This window comes from Neovison vison, chromosome 3 (genome assembly GCF_020171115.1).
Source record: "Neovison vison isolate M4711 chromosome 3, ASM_NN_V1, whole genome shotgun sequence".
Classification (NCBI taxonomy): Eukaryota; Metazoa; Chordata; class Mammalia; order Carnivora; family Mustelidae; genus Neogale; species Neogale vison.
The window spans coordinates 231,691,019-231,710,965 of NC_058093.1; the positions used below are offsets into that span (position 1 = coordinate 231,691,019).

The 19,947-nt window shown below is 54.9% G+C and overlaps 1 protein-coding gene across 3 annotated transcripts in view; it reads right to left on the reverse strand.

The window, feature by feature from the left end:
* Positions 1–19,947, reverse strand: part of TPCN1 (two pore segment channel 1) — a 60,005-nt gene that overhangs the window by 2,662 nt on the left and 37,396 nt on the right. For all 3 annotated transcript variants that reach the window (XM_044244220.1, XM_044244218.1, XM_044244219.1), the window contains 21 exons: positions 19,161–19,249; positions 17,510–17,544; positions 16,803–16,861; positions 16,470–16,569; positions 13,876–13,992; positions 13,517–13,641; positions 12,684–12,732; positions 12,089–12,152; positions 11,199–11,243; positions 8,865–8,921; positions 8,724–8,777; positions 8,503–8,575; positions 7,186–7,293; positions 6,183–6,254; positions 5,562–5,651; positions 4,186–4,301; positions 3,426–3,472; positions 2,765–2,833; positions 2,502–2,586; positions 1,577–1,716; positions 1,386–1,466 (listed from right to left, as the gene is read on the reverse strand). In XM_044244220.1, coding sequence (XP_044100155.1) covers positions 1,386–1,466; positions 1,577–1,716; positions 2,502–2,586; positions 2,765–2,833; positions 3,426–3,472; positions 4,186–4,301; positions 5,562–5,651; positions 6,183–6,254; positions 7,186–7,293; positions 8,503–8,575; positions 8,724–8,777; positions 8,865–8,921; positions 11,199–11,243; positions 12,089–12,152; positions 12,684–12,732; positions 13,517–13,641; positions 13,876–13,992; positions 16,470–16,569; positions 16,803–16,861; positions 17,510–17,544; positions 19,161–19,249 — 1,675 coding nt within the window. The remainder of the gene's footprint in view (positions 1–1,385; positions 1,467–1,576; positions 1,717–2,501; positions 2,587–2,764; positions 2,834–3,425; positions 3,473–4,185; positions 4,302–5,561; positions 5,652–6,182; positions 6,255–7,185; positions 7,294–8,502; positions 8,576–8,723; positions 8,778–8,864; positions 8,922–11,198; positions 11,244–12,088; positions 12,153–12,683; positions 12,733–13,516; positions 13,642–13,875; positions 13,993–16,469; positions 16,570–16,802; positions 16,862–17,509; positions 17,545–19,160; positions 19,250–19,947) is intronic.

Consider the following 19,947-nt stretch of genomic DNA (forward strand, 5'->3'; position numbering starts at 1 on the left):
GAATTCTGCATATGCCCCGGATAGAAAAATTAGTGTGAAATCTCCCTTATTGATTAGAGGTTTGCAAGCCTCCTTATAAATGTTCTCCTTGGCCCATAGCATCTCTTTAAGCAAAGCCTAGGCACTCATCATCACCCTCTGTTTGGTTGTGAACATAATCTTTTGTCCTTCACAAAGGGATTCCCAGGTGTTATCCCTTTTGAGCTCGGCAGGAACCATGTCCTCATGATACACCCGAGAAAACCGAGGCTTAGTAGGGCCTCTCCGAACTCCCACGTTGCTTTTGGTACCCACCCTGGTAAGGCCGTGACACCATTTTGCAAAAAAAAAAAAAAAAAAAAAAAGGTAACCCACCTAAGACCCATATTGTTATGTCGTCTGACATTTTCAGAGACGGGTGTTCAGGTGATTAAGGAATCAGAAAAGCTGCCTTTCGTGTTCAAAAAATCTGAGCCACAGAACTTGAAAGCTTAAACAAGACTCAGATGGCCTTCTTTCTGTGCCCCCTCACTGTACAGAGGGGAACACTGAGGCCAGGAGGGGACACATGGGCAGAGGACAAAGGACAGCAGCTGAGTGCGTGTTCTCAGGACTGTGTGAGTCAGCTCGGGGAGCTGCAGCCTCCCTGCCTTCTGGGCGTGGGCAGTGGTCATCACTGTCCCCGTGGAAACAGAGGGATTTCTAGCTGTGAGGATGCCAGAAACTGCAGAGTCACGATGGGTGGTGTGGGAGACCCTCCCCCGAGCCCTGGGACCCGGAGGCTGAAGAGAAGAGCCAAAGCAGAGCTCCTGCGCTGGCGGCCTGCGCTCTGTGGGTTTCTGCCGGGGACGTGGGGCGTCGGCCCCCGTGGTGCTTCACAAGCTCGCTTACTTAGCTGCTGATGTGGAAAGATGGGGAAATTTTACTTAAAAAAATTTGACTTCTCCCTTCTCTTAAATTAGAACAACAACAAAAACCTCAAACAGAGAACCTGATGGCCCTGAGCAGAGGCCGCCCCCTCCGACGAGCCCTGCCTTTGCCAGCTCTCCAGGCCCCTGCAGCCCCTTTTGGCCACGACGTCCCCTGCTGTGCATGCCATGCTTGTGACGCTGGCTCAGAGTAAGAATCAGGGTAGGTTCTGGGGAATGCTCGAATAGCAGGGCCATATGGGAGAGCTGCTCGTGGTGGGGAAGGGCCGAGGGCTCACGGCCGAGCCAGAGCTCCACCCAGCCCTGCGTCCCAGACCCACTGGCCGCGGTCCCAACGGATGGCCCCGATCCCCACTGGAGCCTCCCCGCCTGCACACTCAGGATAGGGAAAGGGGGCGTCCCCGCTCAGCAGCGGGGAGGCCCACCCCCAAGCAGGAGCTGGGAGGGTCTAGGCAGCAGGGGCAGGGGCGCTCCTACCTGAATCTCCTCTTGGTACATCTTTAGGCTCAGGTCACTTTTGGTCCTTGATCTCCGTCCCAGAAACACCACGGTGTTTTGCTAAAAAAAAAAAAAAAAAGAGCAGAGGCTTTGGGTGGGCCCAAGCAGGGCAGGCCCTCCACTAAGCCAAAACCTGCCCCTCCATCGGAGGCGGCCCCACGGCTCCTCACCTCGTGCCTCTCCATCTGAGAGAGGACCTTGAGCAGCCGGGCCATGTCGGACGTGGCTCCCCGCCCTTCCCGGTAGAGCTCCAGGACAGCAGTCAGCTCATCTTTGGAGATTTCCTTCTCGAGGGTGATGCCGCTGTCAACTGTGGGAGGGGAGGCCAGGGCTGGGAAGGAGCCTGGGGCTCAGAGCCCCCTGATCTGGCTTGGCCTGGTTCGGCCCTCCACCCCGCGGCCCCGGCAGGCGTCCTAAGGTTCCTTTTCTGAGAAAACCCGCATCAGCATGGCGCCCCCCCACCCCAAACCCTCACTGTCTGGCACGCACATCCCTTCCCTCCCTTTGCTGCAGGTGCGGGGGACGCTGGCTGGGCCAGCAGCTTATAGGGGACAGAGGGTTTCGGCAGGGAGTCTCTGAGTCAAAATGGTTAGATGGCCTGATAAGACAGATTTGGAAACAAGGAACAGGTCTGTAGCGGCTCTGATGGAGAATCTGGAAGGATTGGTACGCACAAAGCTCCGCATCCTGGAAGACGCGAGGCCATTACTGGAGCTGCGGTCACCCAGCTGCAGGAGGAGCCGCTGGTGTGGCATTCACACCCTTTCAATCTAGAACCCCACTGTGACTGTGTGATTAGCGATGCGGAGGCCACAGCAGAAAGGACAGCCAGAAGGCTGCTGTGTTCACAATAGGCCTGTCTCTGCTCTGCGATTCTTCTAGGCCTTCTCCCATCAACAAGTGTTTGAAAATCAAAAAACAAGAATTTGAAAATCAATGCACATGAGAGATGTAACAGATAAACCAGAAAGACACGCTGAACTGCCAGAAGCCTGGACAGCTGGACAGCCAGACAGCAGGACTGGACAGCCAGATGGCCGGGCAGCCAGGCAGATGAGCAGTGGGAAGGCTCTGGCCACGGCTGCTCGCACAGACCTTCCGAGTCCTGGTTCTTGCGGCTGTAGTTCATGCGGAAGACGAAGGCCTCGAGGATGAAGGCGACGATGATGGTCATCACCACCTGGCCGGGCGCAGAGAGCGGGAAGGGGTGCGTGAGCTGCTGCAGGACCCGCCCCCGGCCGAGCTCGGTCAGATGCTGACCCCAGTCCCGGCCCCTCGTCCCTCGGTGGCCGCCCACCAGGCAGGGGCGGCTGGAGACTCTGAGTGTTGAAGGGCAGAGAGCGTGGCCAGGGACCTACCATGGTCACGATGTAAAAAGTCATGAAGTACAGGCGGCTCCAGTGTGAGGTCTGAGAGGTGACGCCTTCCTGGGGACACGGGGAGGTGGCCAGTGAGTGAGCGCCTGGGCCGGGCCAGGTCACTGTGCACTTAGGCCACTCCACGGTCCCCCACATGCTCTTTACAGACCCTGCTCGATCTGCCTGGGGTTGTGGGAGACACAGGACTGGGGGGGGGGGGCTCGCTCCCAGGGTCTAAAAACTCTTCCATGCTGCATGAGAGCCTTGGACGCTCCCCAGGGTGGCGAGGCTCAGCACTGACACGGGCAGTCTTTGTCCCAAGCAGGGGGGGGAAGACTTGGAAGGATTTAAGGATGGAAAACAAAACGTAACAACCCTTGCCACACTGCTCCTTGACCCCGGTGGGAGGACAGAGACCCTAACTGGCATCTCCAGGCCACTAGGGGACACGCATGGGGCAGGGATGGAGACACAGAGGGGTGGCTCCTGGGGCCCAGCCTGCACCGTGGGCTCTGGGCAGAACCCCAACCCGGTATGACCCAGGCCCCCAACCCTGACGGAGCGCAGAAGAGTGACACATCCCCTCGGGGGCCAGGCAAGACCAGAGCTGGCCTCAGAGGGCGGCGGGACGATGCCCCCAGGAGCCGACCGAGGGCCTTACCATAATGATGTACCAGTTGTTGACAACCGTGAGCTCAAACAAGGTCACTGCCAAAGGGAAGGGAGAATGAGACTCACTTTTCCCAAGTCTGTTTCAAGTGGCCTCTCTCCACGTGTCCGGGGTACCACGCACCTAAATGATGGCGTCCTCATCTGCCAGCGTGGGCTGTGCGTTCCAAGGCCCTCCCTGAGCGCCCACCCTACAAGTGCTGCCAGCTTGGCCTGTCTCCCAAAGGGCGTGCCCGCTGCCTCAGCAGCCTGGGACGAACCAGGGCTGGGGTCGGGCAGCGGGGAAAGAGCACTCGGACCTGACTTGCTGTGGTTCTGGGATGCCGTGAGGGGCTCCCATTTCTCTTGAGCCGTGTCCTACCCCTGCCCTTGCCCCTGCCCCAGCCTCTCCACAGAATACGGGAGCAGCCCCGTGTGGACCTGAGCTGGGGTCAGTGCAGGGCACTGTGGCAGGTTGGTGTGGCTGTCCCACCCTGCAACTGTGGGGCTGTGACTGGGGGTGGGTCCCCTGGCCTCAGGCTGTCCCCTTCTGAGCAAAGCATGAGCTCTCCGTGCCCAGGAACAAAAGCTGGTGGTGAGCGGGTGCTGGGACCTAGCCCGACCTCCCTGCGGCAGGGCCAACCACAGGCCCTGCTGAGGCTCCAGAGGACCCGGGAAGCTTCAGACGCTCTGTTAGGCCTCATTTGGGGCCCGCGGTGACTGACAAAGGCAGTGGGTCTGGGGACTGTGCCGCCTGTGGCCTCTGCACTCACCGAAGCTGTTCAGGATGTTGTCAAAGTTATTGAGATAGTAGTAGCCTTCGTCCACAACAGTCTTATTGCCCACGGTGTGATTGAGCCAGCGGTAGGCATCGGCCACAGTGCTCGTACTGGCCAGGGAGACAGAGGGGCAGAAGGGAAGGTCGCAAGAATATGGGTCACCTCGACAGAGGACAAAAGGCTTAAGCGAACCAAGCTCTGACCCGGGAGCGGCCATCCTGGCCCAGCCCCCAGCTCTCCGGCCCATGTTCCTGGCTCAAGGGTGGCCCTTAGCTCCTCTCACCAGCTGGGGTAGCTGGAGACTCCTGGGCTTGCCCCCTGCTTATCTGCGTCCACTGGGCATTGCTCTGCCACCAGGGAAGCCATCTCCCTCCCAGCCACTGGAGGGAGAAAAGGGCAGTGTCTCCCCTGTTCTGCCCACCTGCGATCTGCTCTGGGGCCTGGGTGCCGGACAGTGGCCCTGCTGACCCTGAGAAAGCCCCTTGCCAGGCTCGCCCCAGCACCAGGTCGGGATGCTCCGAAAGTCTGCCCCTGTTCTAAGAGCTTATTTGCAGCTCTCCTTCCCGTCCTCTCTGTCGGCTCTGTTAACATTCATGCCGATGTTTCCGTGTGTCTGGTCCTTGGGCCGCCAGGGAACTTGTTCAGAATGCAGAGTTCCAGACCTTGGGCAGCTGCCCTGGTGGCTCTGGCCCACTGTGGAGTTTGTGACCCGCTGTTCTCGGCCTGGGTCTGAGCCTAGCCTGACACTCAAAACGGCTGCCAGTGTCTTTGGAAGGAGTTTGTGCTTGAGGCCTCATGGGCTAAAGTTGGAGAACACTCACTGGAGAATTAATGTCCGAGCACACTGCTTTCATTGTGGTGGCATGGAGGAGGGAGAGGTCATGGGAGCTTGTGCTCTCCACACTCTACCCTGGCCCCCAAAGGCCTTCCCGTGGGTGTCCATCAATGCTGCCAGGAGGCCTGAGCCGATGTGTCTGCCGAGTCCCCATCGCCCCCAGAGAAGTGGGAGGAAAGCAAAATAGTCGGGCCTCAGGCCGCTCCCAGTTGAGGGGCGGCCTTCAGACCTCAGCCCAAGGGCAAGGGCAAGGGGACGGGAAACCTGTTCAGATGTCCTCGCTTCAGAGACAGCCCTCTGATTCCAGGTCCCTCACGTGGCTACTGTATTCAACTAAGGCCCCGGAAAGCAAAGCAAAGTGATTCCGGGGGCTTCGAAGGGTGCTGTGGCTCAGAGACTGTGTCCCTGCGGCCCCCAAGGCTGCGGGGCACCCACTTAGAGGGGCTGGGGGCAGCACACCGGTCCTGGCCTGGGGCCTCGGGAAACACGGGCTGCCTGGGAGCGGGCAGGGTGGGGGGGGCCGCCGCGTACTTACTTGCAGCAGTTGGGGTAGAGGATTCCACAGAAGAATTCCATGCCCACGATGGCGAAGGAGTAGTAGAAAATGAGCAGGGTGAGGCCCAGGCTGGGGAGGAGGGTCAGAAGGGACAGGGTCACTGGGGGCCAGGCAGGAGAGACCGGCGCCTCCGGCAGCCCCGCGTCCTCAGACCCACTGCGCTGACTGACGGACAGGCATGCCCCTAGCCAGGTTTACCGACTGGAAAGTGCCTGCAGGCAAGGGGCCTCGTGATTCAGGTCTGGGGTCAAAAACGGCTCGAGCCAGGACTCTATTAACAGATGCCCCTTACCGGAGATTCACCCCTTACCTGTGAAGGTAGACTCACAGGTGACCCCTTACCTGTGAATGTAGACACAGGTGGTAAGTGAGTGGACAGCTCCCTGCCCTCCCTACTCAGTATTTCAGACAGGTCAGTGGAGGAAAGTGGTACCAGGGAGACCTGTGGTGGTCAACAGCTCAGTCTCCTTGGAGACCCGTCAGACCCTCGATGTCAGTCCTCTGCGGGCCGCCTCCTCTCCCCCGACTACCACCCAGCTGCCCCCCTGGGGGCGCAAGCCTCGCGGCGCCTGGCCCCGGGGGCTGAGAGGCGGGCGGTACCTGGCCATGCGGGGCAGCAGCTCAAACATGGTGTCTAGCACGTTGCGGTAGCGCTTCTTCAACTTGAACAGCCTGAAGGAAGAGACCAGGTGGCGTTCAGAGTGGCCGCAGCCCCTACCCCCAGCATGGACGGGAGGGGATGGCCGGAGCCTCTCGCCCACCCGAGCCCTGCTGCCCACCCTGCTGCCGGCCCAGGGGCATCCCCAGCCTCTTCTTTGGTGGAAGAGGCAGCCGTGGCTGTTTGCCAATGGTCAGCAACAGAACCAGGAGACTCCAAGAGAGACAAGGCCTCACCCGGCACAGGGAGGCAAGAAGGGAACAAAAGCCACGCCTGCAGAGGAACTGGGGGCACAGAGGCTCGGCGGCCAAGAAAGAGCCATGGTGTGTGGTGGGGAGAAAGTGGACATCCCCCCACCCCGGCCATCACCACAGGGGCACAGCTGCGGGTTCTTCTAGATAGAAACACTGCCCCTGATCGTGCCCACGTCCACCTCTCCTCCCAGGAAGGACACGTATGGGATCATGGCTGGATACCACAATCCACTGGAGACACCAAGAGCTCATGACCCCCAGGTGGGAAGGGGGTGCCTTACTAGTGGAGCAGTGCCTTACTAGTGCCCCACAGCCGTCTCTGCAGAAAAGCGGAGACCCAGGGAGGGTTTTTCTTGACAAGATGCTGTACCAGAAAACCCTGGGGGCCCCTCAAAAATCCCCCTGCACCCTCAGAGGCTGTGGCCTTCTGGTTTATGACCCTGAGCACGTGTGTCTCTGTGGCTGCAGGCCAAGGTCACCCGCACCACGGGCCATGCTTCCCCTCCACGGTCAGAGGCAACCGTCACCCATGAAGTGGGGAGATGGGCAAGATGCAGGCCCCCACAAGTGGAACAGGAGCCAGATGCCTCCACAGCGGGGTGCGTCTCTGACACCAGAATCTTCTGGCACCATCCTGCCACTTCTCAGACCAGTCCCAAGGCTTTCCCCACCCTGCCCCTGCCCCTGTCACCTCAGCAGCTGGAGGGGACGCAGGACCACTATGAAATAAAAGGGCTCCATATCGAAGGCCAGAGCCAGCAGTCCCAGGAAGGCGAACACTGTGACCGAGAAGTCGAACCTGGGAGGGAGAAGAAGCAAGGTCCATTCGGCCTGCCCGGGCCCACCTCCCTCCCGCGCTCCCTGCTCCCCAGTCCTGTTCTCAGCGCTCCCTTCCAGGGAACCCACATGCTCACCCCAGTAAGAGCGAGAGCCTGCAGCTGCACAGCTCAGGAAGCAGCTTCCTACTGCCCTGGGGTTTCTGAGGCCGACTTGGCTGGACCCCCAGGCACAGCATACACAGCAGGGATCAGAAATGCCCAGGAAATACCACCCCCTCCAATGCCCCAAGGTCCCACACTGGTCTAATGGCAGGTGTTGGGTTATATGGGTGACCTCTGACCCCGATGCGGTCACTGAGGGAAGGGGCAGGATGGGCAGGCTGGGTTCCCTGCAAGGCCAGCCAGCCAGTCCTGCTCGAGATAGGCGGCCTTCCCTCCCTGCAGACATGCACGTAGACCCCGAAGGCAACACGGTGCTTATCCCCCACACTGCTCTTCCTGGATTCTTCTCTATCTGTCAAGACCCAGGCCTCCTGAGTATAGCCTAATTTTGTGGGTAAGTTCACTCAAGTGGATGGTAAGTGGCCTTGGAGGTGTCTGTAGAATGGGGACGAGAGCTGCTCAGGTCTCTTCACACACCCCCCACCCCCCAGCTAGCGGCTGACTGAAGTGGGTGGAGGAGCTTCCTTCTCTGATGGAATCATTACGGAGGAGCAAAGAGCTTAGCTGTCGACGATGGGCACAGGGACTAAATGACTAGTTAGAGCCAGCCAGCCTAAGGCCCCGTAAGAGGCCATGTCTAGGGGTGCCTGGGTGGCTCAGTTGGTTGAGCGACTGCCTTCGGCTCAGGTCATGATCCCAGACTTCCAGGATCGAGTCCCGCATCGGGCTCCCAGCTCCTTGGAGAGTCTGTTTCTCCCTCTGACCTTCTCCTCTCTCATGCTCTCTCTCACTGTCTCTCTCTCAAGTAAATAAAATTTAAAAAAAAAAAAAAAAGAGGCCGTATCTAGGAGGAATACGCAAGCAGGGCCTGAGAGAGTAGGACAAGGGCCTGATGCTGGCAAGTCCCAGAGCCACACGTAGAACTCTTCCTGGAGACAAAGGCCTTATCCTGTCCTTGGCCCCTCCTCTGGCCACTGCAGACCACAGCGCATGCTGTGGGTGTGTAGGGAGTGGACCCACGGCCCTCTTGGTCTTGGCCATGGTTAAGAAACACGCAGTCCACTCACAGATTCCACCCGGAGGACAGGTATTGCACGGGGCCAAGGCCAGCAACCTTCAGGAACAGCTCCACACCGTAGACTGGGAATAGGAGGAGGCAGTTAGTAGGGGCCTGACCCCAGCACCTCCCACACCCGGCCTGAGCGGACATCGAGGCCCTTCTGAGGTTTTCCCTCCCAGGCCAGGGTTTCAGACAAGCAATTCAGCAAAGCCACATTCAGAAACCTACTAGTCAGAAAGACGACGTAACTCCAGGGCACCTGTTTGGAGAAGAAGTTCCCGCCTGTGAGACAAGAGGTGGGAGGTCAGGTGGGGCGAGGGGGCGGCAGGTGTGCCCACAGGACCGGCTGGTCCCCCGGCCAGGGCTCACCTTTCAACATGAAGGTCTCCACAAGGATCCAGACCCCGTTGACAGCCACCACCAGGTCTGCAAACAGATAGGCCCATAAGAGAGAAAACACGGATGGGGGTACGAACCTACAGCTCAGCACTGTAGCTCCCTGGCGACTTTCCCAGCAGCCCCCAGGAGATGCTCTACACACCCATGGGCTAGATCAGTGCTTTCACAGGAGCTACATCAACCAGTGGTTTCACTCAGAAAAACAGCCACAGGTTTCCAGAAGCATGCTCTATGTCGCCGTAGGGATACCAGCAGTTTCAGTAAATCCTACAGGCCATTCCACGTCAGTGTAAAAAACATTTGCACATTAAAATGGTTGCCCTTCCCTACAGACAGGTGATTTTAAGACAACTGCATGAACTAGTTAGCAGAATGACATATTTATTTGGCCTTTTACATACCAGCCTCACTTCTTAGCGATCCACCCCCATGAGATAACAGCAAAACACAAAACAACGTGTCCTGCAAGCTATTTGCTGGAGAACTGTTCATGAGAGCAAAAATCTAGAAGTGCCCTAAATGATCAACAGCGGACTGGTTGGATCAACTATGACACATTCATGAAACGGTGATGTATCAACTCTAGAAAGAAATGAGGGACATCTCCCTATATCAATGGGGAGTGATCTCTGGGATATGTGGTTAAGGGAAAAAAGGCAAAGTGGGAAAAAGTGTATATGAAGTATGCCATCGTTGAGTTAAGACATGGGGATAGGAATACATATACATCTACTTACAGTTTTTAAATAATGGAAGAAGAAACCAAAATAAAAGTTACCCATTGGAGGAGGTTTGACCGGATGTATATGAGATATCCTTAAATATATTTGTTTTGTAGATCTGACTTGGAACCACATAGGTAATTTACATAAGTATAAAACAAAGATGTCAAAAAAAGCAATCCCTGAAAATAAAAAATAAAATGAAATAAAGAAACCTAAATGTGTGTCCAGGTGGCGACACCGCCACATGGAGAAAGGACTACTACAGATGACTTTAACATGTGTCATGTGAACATATGTCCCTGGGGGGGTGGTGTTCTAGTCTCTGTGTTGCTGGGACTGTGTTGGGATCGCCATCTGGAGACGGTTATGAGTCTACTGTGGGGTACAGCGAATAAGTAACTGTGTGAGTGGTATTGGGAACCAGGATTTTAAGGCAGAGGGGGCCAGGGGTGGGATCTGGGTATGAAAGGGTGAGGAAGTTCGGTAAAAACGCAATAGTCCTGGATTTGAATTAGAAAAGTCAGGATCAACTCCTGATATGGTTTATCTTTATTTTTTTTAAAGATTTTATTTATTTATTTATTTGACAGAGAGAAAGATCACAAGTAGGCAGAGAGGCAGGCAGAGAGAGGGGGAAGAAGGCTCCCTGCTGAGCAGAGAGCCTGATGCAGGGCTTGATCCCAGAACCCTGAGATCATGACCCGAGCTGAAGGCAGAGGCTCAACCCGCTGGGCAATCCAGGTGCCCCTGGTTTATCTTTAAAAGCAAAATCCCACCTCTGTCCATGGAAAGGTCTAGAAATAATAACCAACTCCAAGCCATGAGCACCTTCAGCGTTTCAAACTGTGGTGTCTAAACACCATTTCCCACTAAATGGAACCAGAGTTCCTTAGAAAGGCTGAACGCCATCAGGACGCTCCATCAGTACTGTCCAAGAGGACTTCCTAGGACAACGGAAATTGCCTCCTCTGGGCTGCCCAACTGGTAGTCATTAGCTGTCTGCAGTGACTGAGCACTTGAAATGTAGCTACTGTGGCTTTTTTCATTTTAGTTGCTTAAATTTAAATAGCCACACCTGGCAAATTGCTACCGCACTGGAAAACACAGCTCTAGATGTAACCACTGGATGACGGGAATGACAGGAAATACACAACAGAGGAACATGCAAAAACAAGACTGAAGGCCAACAGTCCTGTTTCTTCAACTCAGTGTGACAAGATGGAGAAAAGGGAGGGAAGATAAACCTAGACTGACACCGACTCAAGTGACAGAGCAACCAAACACTACTTGTGGTTCTGAAATCTGCTTCCAAAACCTCCAGGTCTAGAGAGGGGATGATGAGGCCCAGCGAGGTGGGTACAGACAGACAGAAAGACCGGCTGTGGGGTGACAGCCACTGAAGCTGGGTGAGGGGTATGTGGGCACTCATTATCCTCCCCCCACTTTTACACAGGCTTGGAATTTTCTGTAATAAAAAGTCAACCACACGGCGGCACGGCTAATCCCTTGCCTCTCCACCTTCTGGAGTGTGAAAGACTCAGGCAGGATGGGGCCTGGAGCTGCGGTATTTCACACTTACACATGAAATACTGGAAGGCCTTGGACTTCACAAGGATATTAATTCCTATTTGAAGAGAAGACATGTTAACATCGAAATCTCCATTTGCAAGAACACTTTCCCGTACCACACACCTCACACACATGAGCATTCGGGGTGTTTATGCCCAGGGGTGAGGAAGGAGGACGTGTTCTGAGAGCAACCCCATGCCTGTGCTCGGGCAAGAGCACAGAGCCAACAGCTGCTCTGGGGAGAGCCTGGGCAGCTCGGAGCCAGAATGGAGCAGAGCGAAGCTTTGCTGGCCACCGCTAACCTTAACTTGTTGCTGGCCTCGACCCGGGACTATGTTCATCCACTTGAATAACTATCACTCCATGGAATGGAAAACCCTCTAAAGACTATAGGCTAACAGTAGTGCCCAAAGCCCTAGCTGTGGAAGAAATCACAGAATGGGCTCCACCATCCTGGCTATTGTTCCCAACGGACCGCACCAAGGCTTCAGGTTTTTTGCACTCGAAATCCCCCGAGAGCGAACCACACCCCACCACAGAACTTCAGAACTGGCATTCAACTAAGGGGCAACACTTGGATTTGAGAATTTTGAATTTTATGCTGGGCAAGCATGATGTCAGGGACCCTCTATACTCGCTATATATCCTGCCACAGGAGGATGACTGGAATCCGTTATTAGGCCCAAAAGCAGGTTTGGGAAGAGAATTGATAATGCGGTCCTATTACCTTTTTAAAAACTGCACTTACTGCCTGCTGGGATGAGCGCACTGTCTGCCTCTGGTACGCACACATCCAGACACACGTGTACACACACACCCAGGGAGCAGGCTCTTCAAATGCTTGTCTATGGTCTCTGGAAGACTCCAGCTGCCCAGGTGACATACTCAGGTCAACCTTACCTTTGAAGATGAGGAATGCTGTTCTGGGAAGCTCATCAAACCAGTGTTCTCGATTTCTCTTGGCCTGGCCAGGAGAAAGGGCCATGGAGAGGGGGTGTGAGGTATGGTGAGCAGAACCTTGCCCCCGGGGTCAGGCTGCCGCTTTCCTGCCCTGCACCCCTGGCTAACGTGGGGAACAATGAAAACACTCAGGGGTGGAAATTAGGACCGTGATGCCACTGTCCACGGAGCCTGTAAGTGGTGCCACGCACATGCCTTCTTTTCGTGTAATCCTGAAGGTGACCGTAGGTAGGGATCATCGTTCTGCCATTTCCCAGGTCAGATGAGCCTTGGGAAGGTTCGGTAACTTGCCCAATGTCTGTGACTAACAGGGTCTACCCGAGATTCAGTGCTCCTAACGAGGAAACTGCAGGACAACTCTCAGGGCATGTGGGGGGCCTGCAGTGCGGGGTGCCAAGCCGAGAGCTGAGAGCTACTCCAGCCGGGAAGGAGCTGGGCCTCCGGGGCAGTGGGCCTCATCCCCCCTCCCCCCAGCAGCTGGCCCTACCCCCTCTCCGGCTCTCTAGTCTTTGGTCCCACACGCACAAGCGCTCACCTTCCACTTCAAGGCAGCGACTTCATAGATGTCATAAAAGTCCTTTAGGCTGTTGTAAGCAACATGAAAAGGTTAAAAAAAATCAGAACCTGTTCCCACTGAGCTTCAGGTCTCCCTTGTCCACCTGTGGTCCTTCCAATGGGGGAGGGGACACCAGCGAGTTTCAGCACCTTGGGACCCCAGGGACCCTTACCTGGGTCTCCTCCCTCCAGGCGCCACACATACTGAATCTGCTTCGTCTACACTGACCACAGACACCGTTCATCGCCCCAGGATGGCTGTAACTCTTAGACAGGCCTCCGCTAGCAGAGGACTTCATGGAACACCGGGGGCTGAGTTCAGAGCTCGGTTACTCCTGTTTCTAAAGTTGGCCCGCTTCCTTGCCCAGAAAGAAGGGTTCTGATCATCAGCGATCTGGAACACCAAAACTGCCCATGCAGATCTCAGGGCTGGTTCTGGAGGCTCTGCCAGGGCTGAGAGCCTGTGTGTGAGTGTGTGCACGTGTGCATGTGCGCCCACCCGGCCCTGGGGCTCTGCTCGCACAGCGTTACCCCACCTCGCTCAGGGCTGAGAGCAAATGGCGGGGCCCGGTCCATTTCATGAGCCTGCACATTCCTTTTCTGTCAAGCCAGCTTGAACTGGGTTTGGGCTGGACTTCTGTTACTTGTGAAAAAAAAACCTGATGCATGATACCATCTACCTGTAGAAGAATCTCTGTGGGGAAAACTCGTCTCTACAAGCATCTTTGCCCCCCACCTGCTGGGGCCTTTGCCTGCTGCAGCTCCCCCTCACAAGTGCCTTTGGCCACCCAGCCCCACCTGGTCCAGTCCTACCTGAGCAGAGGTGTGTTGCTCTGATTCAGGGCCTTGAAAGTCAGGTAACGCTCCCTGGCGCTCATCCGGGGCCTGTAGAAGCGCATCAGGCCTTCAAACTGCCTGTAGGAGATGCCGGCGGGCCTCTGCGGGGACAGGGCAGATGGCTGTGGGAACGCAGGAAGATGCAGAGCCCAGACTGCCCCTTCCCTGGGGGGATGCCCAAGGACAACAAGGGATCCCAGGGCACCCAGCTCTTCCCTGTTCTCCCAGGGGCACAACTCCTGGCTGCTGGCCCTGCCATGCCTTGGGGGCTGCTCGGGGCAAGTGAGGGGCAGCAGGGACCACTCCCCTGCCAGGCCCACCCCAGCCATCCCTACCCGCTGACTGACGAGCAGGCGGTAGGCGTGCTGGATGGCGGTTCGCTTGTGCAGCAGCAGGGACTTGAACTTGCGTTTCTCAATGTCGTTGAAGGTGTCGAACACCACAGCCAGAAGCTATGAGCAAAGAACACAGGACCTGGCTCCCCTGCTTGGTGGGGCCTCAAGGGGTTGGCGGTTCCAGCCACCCCCCCTGAGGACGGGGCTTGAGAAGACCCTCCCACCTGCCCCTTATATAGGAAGTTTGTCTCTAAGCATCAGCAGGGGAAGACCATCCACGGCTATTTCTAAGTTTTCTCTCTTCGGATACATGAAGTCATTATTCTACTTTCCTCCAAGTGCTCCTTTCCACCCAAGCACATGATAGGCTGGGCAGGATTCTGAGGGGAAGCAGCGAGAGGAACACACTGGGTTGTACACCCAGTTCGGCCCAGTCTCATGGCCAGAGAGCCTGGGTCCATCCCAACCTCCAAACAGGAAGGAGCACGGCTGCACAGGACGCTTCTTCCCGCCAGCCCCCCTTGTTCCCTGTGAGTCACGGCTCCATGCATGGCCCCAGAAATCAGGGCAGTGGGGCAGTCTGCCCTCCCAGGCACAACATTCCCAGGCTGCCTAATTCCAGAGCTGGCGTATTAATGATACAGTCTGCGTTATCGAAGGGCACCGGGAGGGCGGGAGCAACATTCAAAGAAGGCTTTTTTGGAAATGCTTTCTTTTCCTCTCGAAAATATTTTGAGGGAAACTCTCTTGTCTTCTCCATCCCTCTGAACGGGTCCACCATCACTCCCCTTTAGATCAAGGGAGGGTCAGCAAACTTTTTCTGTAGCGGGACAGACAGCAAATATTTCAGGCTCTGAAGGCCAGATGGTGTCTGTTAAAACTACTCAACCTTGCAGCTGTAGCACGGAATCAGCCACAGATGATGCATAAACACATGGACATGGCGGTGGGCCAATAAAACTTTATTTATAGAAACAGGCGGTGGGCTGGCTTTGGCCAGGAGGCTGCAGTTTGCTGACCCATGCCCTAGATTTTCGCAGCTCTAAATATGTTACAAATGGAAGCCAATCAGTCACACAGAATATATTTTTATGATTCTAAACTGACAACAGTACATAAGAACTATAACACATATATAGATAGCCAACATTTTGATTTTAAAGAATTAAAAAAAGGAAAATATTTTCCTTTTTAAGACTTCCAGTTTTTAGGACATTTCATAAGTCTACCCCAGGGCAAGTGCTTTCCATTTCTACACTGGGCCTGACTGTGGGAAGCAGGGTAAGGACGCTCTTGAAAGGATAAAAATAATCACAAGACTTGGGCCACCTGGCTGGCTCAGCTGGGAGAGCATATGATTCTTGATCTCAGCGTTGTGAGTTCCAGCACCACACTGGGTGTACAGATTACTTAAATATAAAATCTTAAAAATAATAATAAAATATAAGCCAAGGGGCCACCTGGGTGGTTCAGTCTGTTAGGCATCTGCCTTTGGCTCGGGTCAAGATCTCAAGGTCCTGGGATGGAGTTCCGTATTGGGCTCCCTGCTCAGCGGGGAGGTCTCCTTCTCCCTCTGCCTGCTGCTTCCCAATTGTCCTCTCTCTCTCTCTGACAAATAAATAAATAAAATCTTTTAAAAAAATTAAAAATAATTAAAAAATAAATGCAAGACTTGATAAAGCTTCTCTGATAGTTCTGGATAGTTCTCTGCTCACACTGACGTGTGCTCTCGACGTGGGCCTGACGTTGAGTCTCCTCTTCAGGGCAACCTGCTGATGGCAGGAACCTTCCTGGTGGCCAGGTGGGCCTCGGCAAACACCTCCAAAGTTCCCAGTGTGTGCGGGGACATCATGTTCTTCTGAGCAGAGGGTGCCCTGTGTTGGCCTTTCTGATGGTTCCCAGTTGGTGGGGGGTGGGGGGGTAAACAGACATGTGGGTGCAGCAGGGCTCTGCGGTCCGACCAGCTCACTGGGCCGCCCCACGCTGCGCAGCTGCGGGCAAGTCACTGTGCCGCTCTGGCCCCCAGTTTCCGCGTTGGTATGCTGAGAATCGTAATAGTAGCTCCAGAGGTTTTGTGATAAATCATTTAATCCTCATATATAAAGCACTTTGCCCAGTGCCTGGCCACGGCTTTCATAGTTCTTTTATTTATTTATTTATTTGGGGGAGAGAGCGAGAGCACATGTGTGTGTGGGGATGGGGGGAAGAGAAGGCGATCTCACGACCCTGACATCATGACCTGAGCTGAAATCAAGAGGTGGTCGCTCAACCGACTGGGCCACCAGGCGCCCCAACCAGCTTTTATAGTTAGTCTGACGCGTGTTTGCTGGAGAACAAACAGCCCCAGGTGGCCTGACCTAGCAAGCTGGCTCCAGTGCTAATGGCTCAGCAGCACCACCTTGGGGAGGCCACGCCCCTGTAAGCAAAGGAACTCAGGTCCCGGGCAAGGCCTCTGCCGCCGCGCCACACTTGACCATCATCTGGGACCCCTCCCCAAAGGACGCCAGGAATGCTCTCTACTTCATCCCCTGAGTACCTAGTGCTGTGCCGGCTGGGATGGCAGCTCCAAGGGGGCAAGATGTGTGCTCACTCACCAGGTTCATGATGAAGTACAGCTCGATGGAGAGGTAGACGATGAAGAAGACACAGGACCAGGGGTTCCGGGAGTAGGAGGGCATCATCACGTCTGGGAAACTAGATGTGCAGAGCATTACCACAGGGCCCCACAGCTTTCTCCCCTTCTCCATCCTCCCAGAGGGCAGCTCTCTGTTCTGCCTTCCCTCCTCTCAGTCCATGGGCTTCGAGCTCATCGGGACACCCCCATCCCCGGGCACTGTCTGCGCTCAGGTGTGGAACATTCTTGGCTGAAAAGAGAAGACCCTGGGGCACCGGCAGAGGGCCCAGGCCCAAGCAGAGCCCACACTCACTTGGCTGTGGTCAGGAGGACAAACAGACTGACGATGCTATTCTCCAGCGTGCTGAAGTACTGTAGGGAAAGAAGGCAGAAGAATGCACTGGCACCAGAAACAGACCGCCATGGGCCACCTGGAATGCCCTGGCCTGTCCTCCCCTCCCACCCCAGCAACTCCGCCTCCTCCCAAGGAATCCTGAGGAGGACAGAGGAAGGAGCAAACTCGGAGTCCAGCTGCCTCTGCCTTCCTGAACTCTGCGCTTCTGGCAGAAGCAGACAACTGACTGGGGCTATGATCCTGGAAACGTGTCTCAAGGGCAGGAAGGGGGATTCCCTCGGTGCTTAAAGAAGGCAGCAGTTCAAGTATGGGACAGGAGCTTTCCAGCGCCATAAGTTAGGCTGAGAGACCTTCCTAATGTGGCCGTGGTCAAACATTCCCCTGAGGGGAAAGGCCCCACATAAAAAAATGAAACAGACAGGGATGCCTGGATGGCTTGGTCGGTTAAGCATCTGACTCTTGATTTCAGCTCAGGTCATGATCTCAGGGTCGTGAGATCAAGCCCCACATTGGCGTGGAAACTGCGTAAGATTCTCTCTCTCCCTCTGCCCCCTCCCATGCACGCATGTGCTCTCTCTCTCTAAAAACAAGCAAACAAACAAAAAATTTTTAAAAACACGAAGAGTAACAACAAAAAAAGAAAGACAAACACAGAGATTACTTACAGGGTCTGAAGGATTAGGGGAGAACAAGTAGAAACCTAGAAGGTGGCAGAATACATAAAAAAAGGTTAGAGCGAGGACCCCAACCCAGACATGAAAGGATTGCACAAATGTAAACGAGCGCGGGGTGGGGGCAGGCAAAGGGAGAGCATCAGGGAGTGGTGGGGACTCGGGCATTCTGGGCAACACTCCGTGCTCTGTCTGAGGGAGCAGGTGTGCTTGGATATGGCAGAAATGTTGCCCTTTGGAGATGTGGCCCAAGAACCACTGAGTCTACTGTTTGAAAAGGCCACATGTGCAGCACAATGGCTAGTTAACAACACTATCGTATCTTTGGAAGTTGCTCAGAGAGTAGATCATATATCATCTATTTGAAAGTTCTCATCACAAGAAAAAAACTGTAACTGTACGGGGATGGACATTAACAAGACTTACTGTAGGGATCATGATATACACAAGCATCAAGTCGTTATGTTGTGCCTCCAAAACTAATACGATGTTATATGTGACAATTCCATCTCCAATTTGTTAATTTAAAAAAAAAGATTTAAAAAAATTTCAGGGCTGGAAATCTGTATTTTCAGGCAAGAAATCTAATTTTTAAATGTTGGCTCAACATTTTCAGACCAAGGCTGGACTGCTGGTTTGCAATTTTGGTTTGGGGAACAGGACAGCCAAGTAACAATTCCGAAGGGATCCCCTTGTTCTCTTATGGCCCAGGGTCCCGGGATGGGACCACTAGTAGCCTCCCTCTTGGAATAGGCTATTCCCTGAGTCCTTGAAGTTCTGAGTGGGGAAAGGGGAGAAGTTCTGACCTCAGGAGAAGTAGCCCCCTTGGAGCAGAAAGGGAATTCTATAGAGACCAGGGGTGGTAAGGGGCAGGGCAGGAGGTGACGCGGGAGCCAATGGCTCAGGACACAGCAATCAGAAGGGCCTGAGGCGCTGGCCTTAGAGGCAGGGCTCTCTGGTTCCCCTGTCTTCACCATCCCAGGACCAGAGAAGAGACTCCAGGCTTCCCAGCCATGTTCCAGAATCTCCACTGTCTAAGCCCTGTGTCTGGATGTGGCTGTCACATTAATATTTGGCCTTATCTAAAGAGGCAAGGCTTCCCCAGGGTTCAAAAGGCCATGATCTTGCTTTTGAACCTGGGGAGGCTGAAGTGTGCACATGCTCCCGCCCCAGACACACACCCGGGACAAACTCTCATAGATGGTGCGAGCATTCCCAGCTGTGTGATGTGTAATAGTGAAAACAGAAGAAACTTCGCAGGAGGGCACACACATGTTACGTGACCACTTATGTAAGATGCTTCACTCTGCAAAGCAATCGCACTTACTTGTGGTTGAAGGAAACAGGAAGTGTAACTATAGAGATACGTGTGTGTGACGGTAGCCTAGGTCAGGCGGGAGCTCTGACGGGAAAGGGAACTGACCTCGTGGAAAGATACAGCGTGGCTCCTGTTTTCTTCCTAATAGTGGATCTCCCAAGTTGAAGGTCATGGGAGTTGAACCACTTGTGAGACCTTTCTGGATGTTTTGTTCTGTTTTGTTTTGTTTTTTCCTTTCTGGACTTTTAATGCTGTCAAAGTCAATGCTCCTTCAACCGTGGATTTGATGTTCAGGGGCTGCCCGGGCCCTGGGGTGCAGGGACTCACCAAGGATGGCAAAAATGACCATGAAGAAGAGCAGCAGCAGGAGGATGTCCATGAAGGGCGGCAGGGACTGGAAGATCTGGCGCAGGTTGCTGCGGAGAGAGCGGGGCAGGAAGGGGTAAAGCGGGGAGGGCTGTCTGGACCTCTAGGGGCAAGATGGGGACCTGGGGCTCCTGATTCACACACTAAGTCCCACTGCACCCTGGTCTGTGACAGGTGCGATACACACAGCCCCTCCCCCTGCTCATGGAGCCCTAGAAGACAAGGGCCCTGTGAGTGACAGAGGGAAGGCCAGAAGGCCAAATGCACGGCCTCAGGCACAAAGCTTCCCTGAGCGGGATGTGGGATACACAGAGACATTTTGGGGCCACCTGCTCCTGGGACACTGGCTTCCAGCTTTGAGGATAGGCCTGAATAATGAACCGCTAGTCTGCTCTCATCAATAGTGTCCCAGCCAAGAGATTTTCCAGATGGATCCTTCAGAACTACGCTTATCTCCAGGCTGGTGGGCAGGCTGAGTCTAGCCCCCAGGCTCAGTGGGGGTGTCAGCCTGCCAAGTTGGAGCTGGGCTGCCGCCACTGCTATGTTTGAGCAACTGATGTGCTCAGAGAAGCCAGCCCCAGGAGGCTGCAGGTAAGACAGGGGAGAGCCCCAGACCCAGTGCCAGGAAACCAAAATCTGAGCAGACTCCCACCTTCTGCTCCATGTGGGTTGAGTGGCTGGGAAAAGTGAGCGTACTATGTTCTCCCAGCGTGTAGGACTCATCACTACTTGACTCACTGGGTCCTGC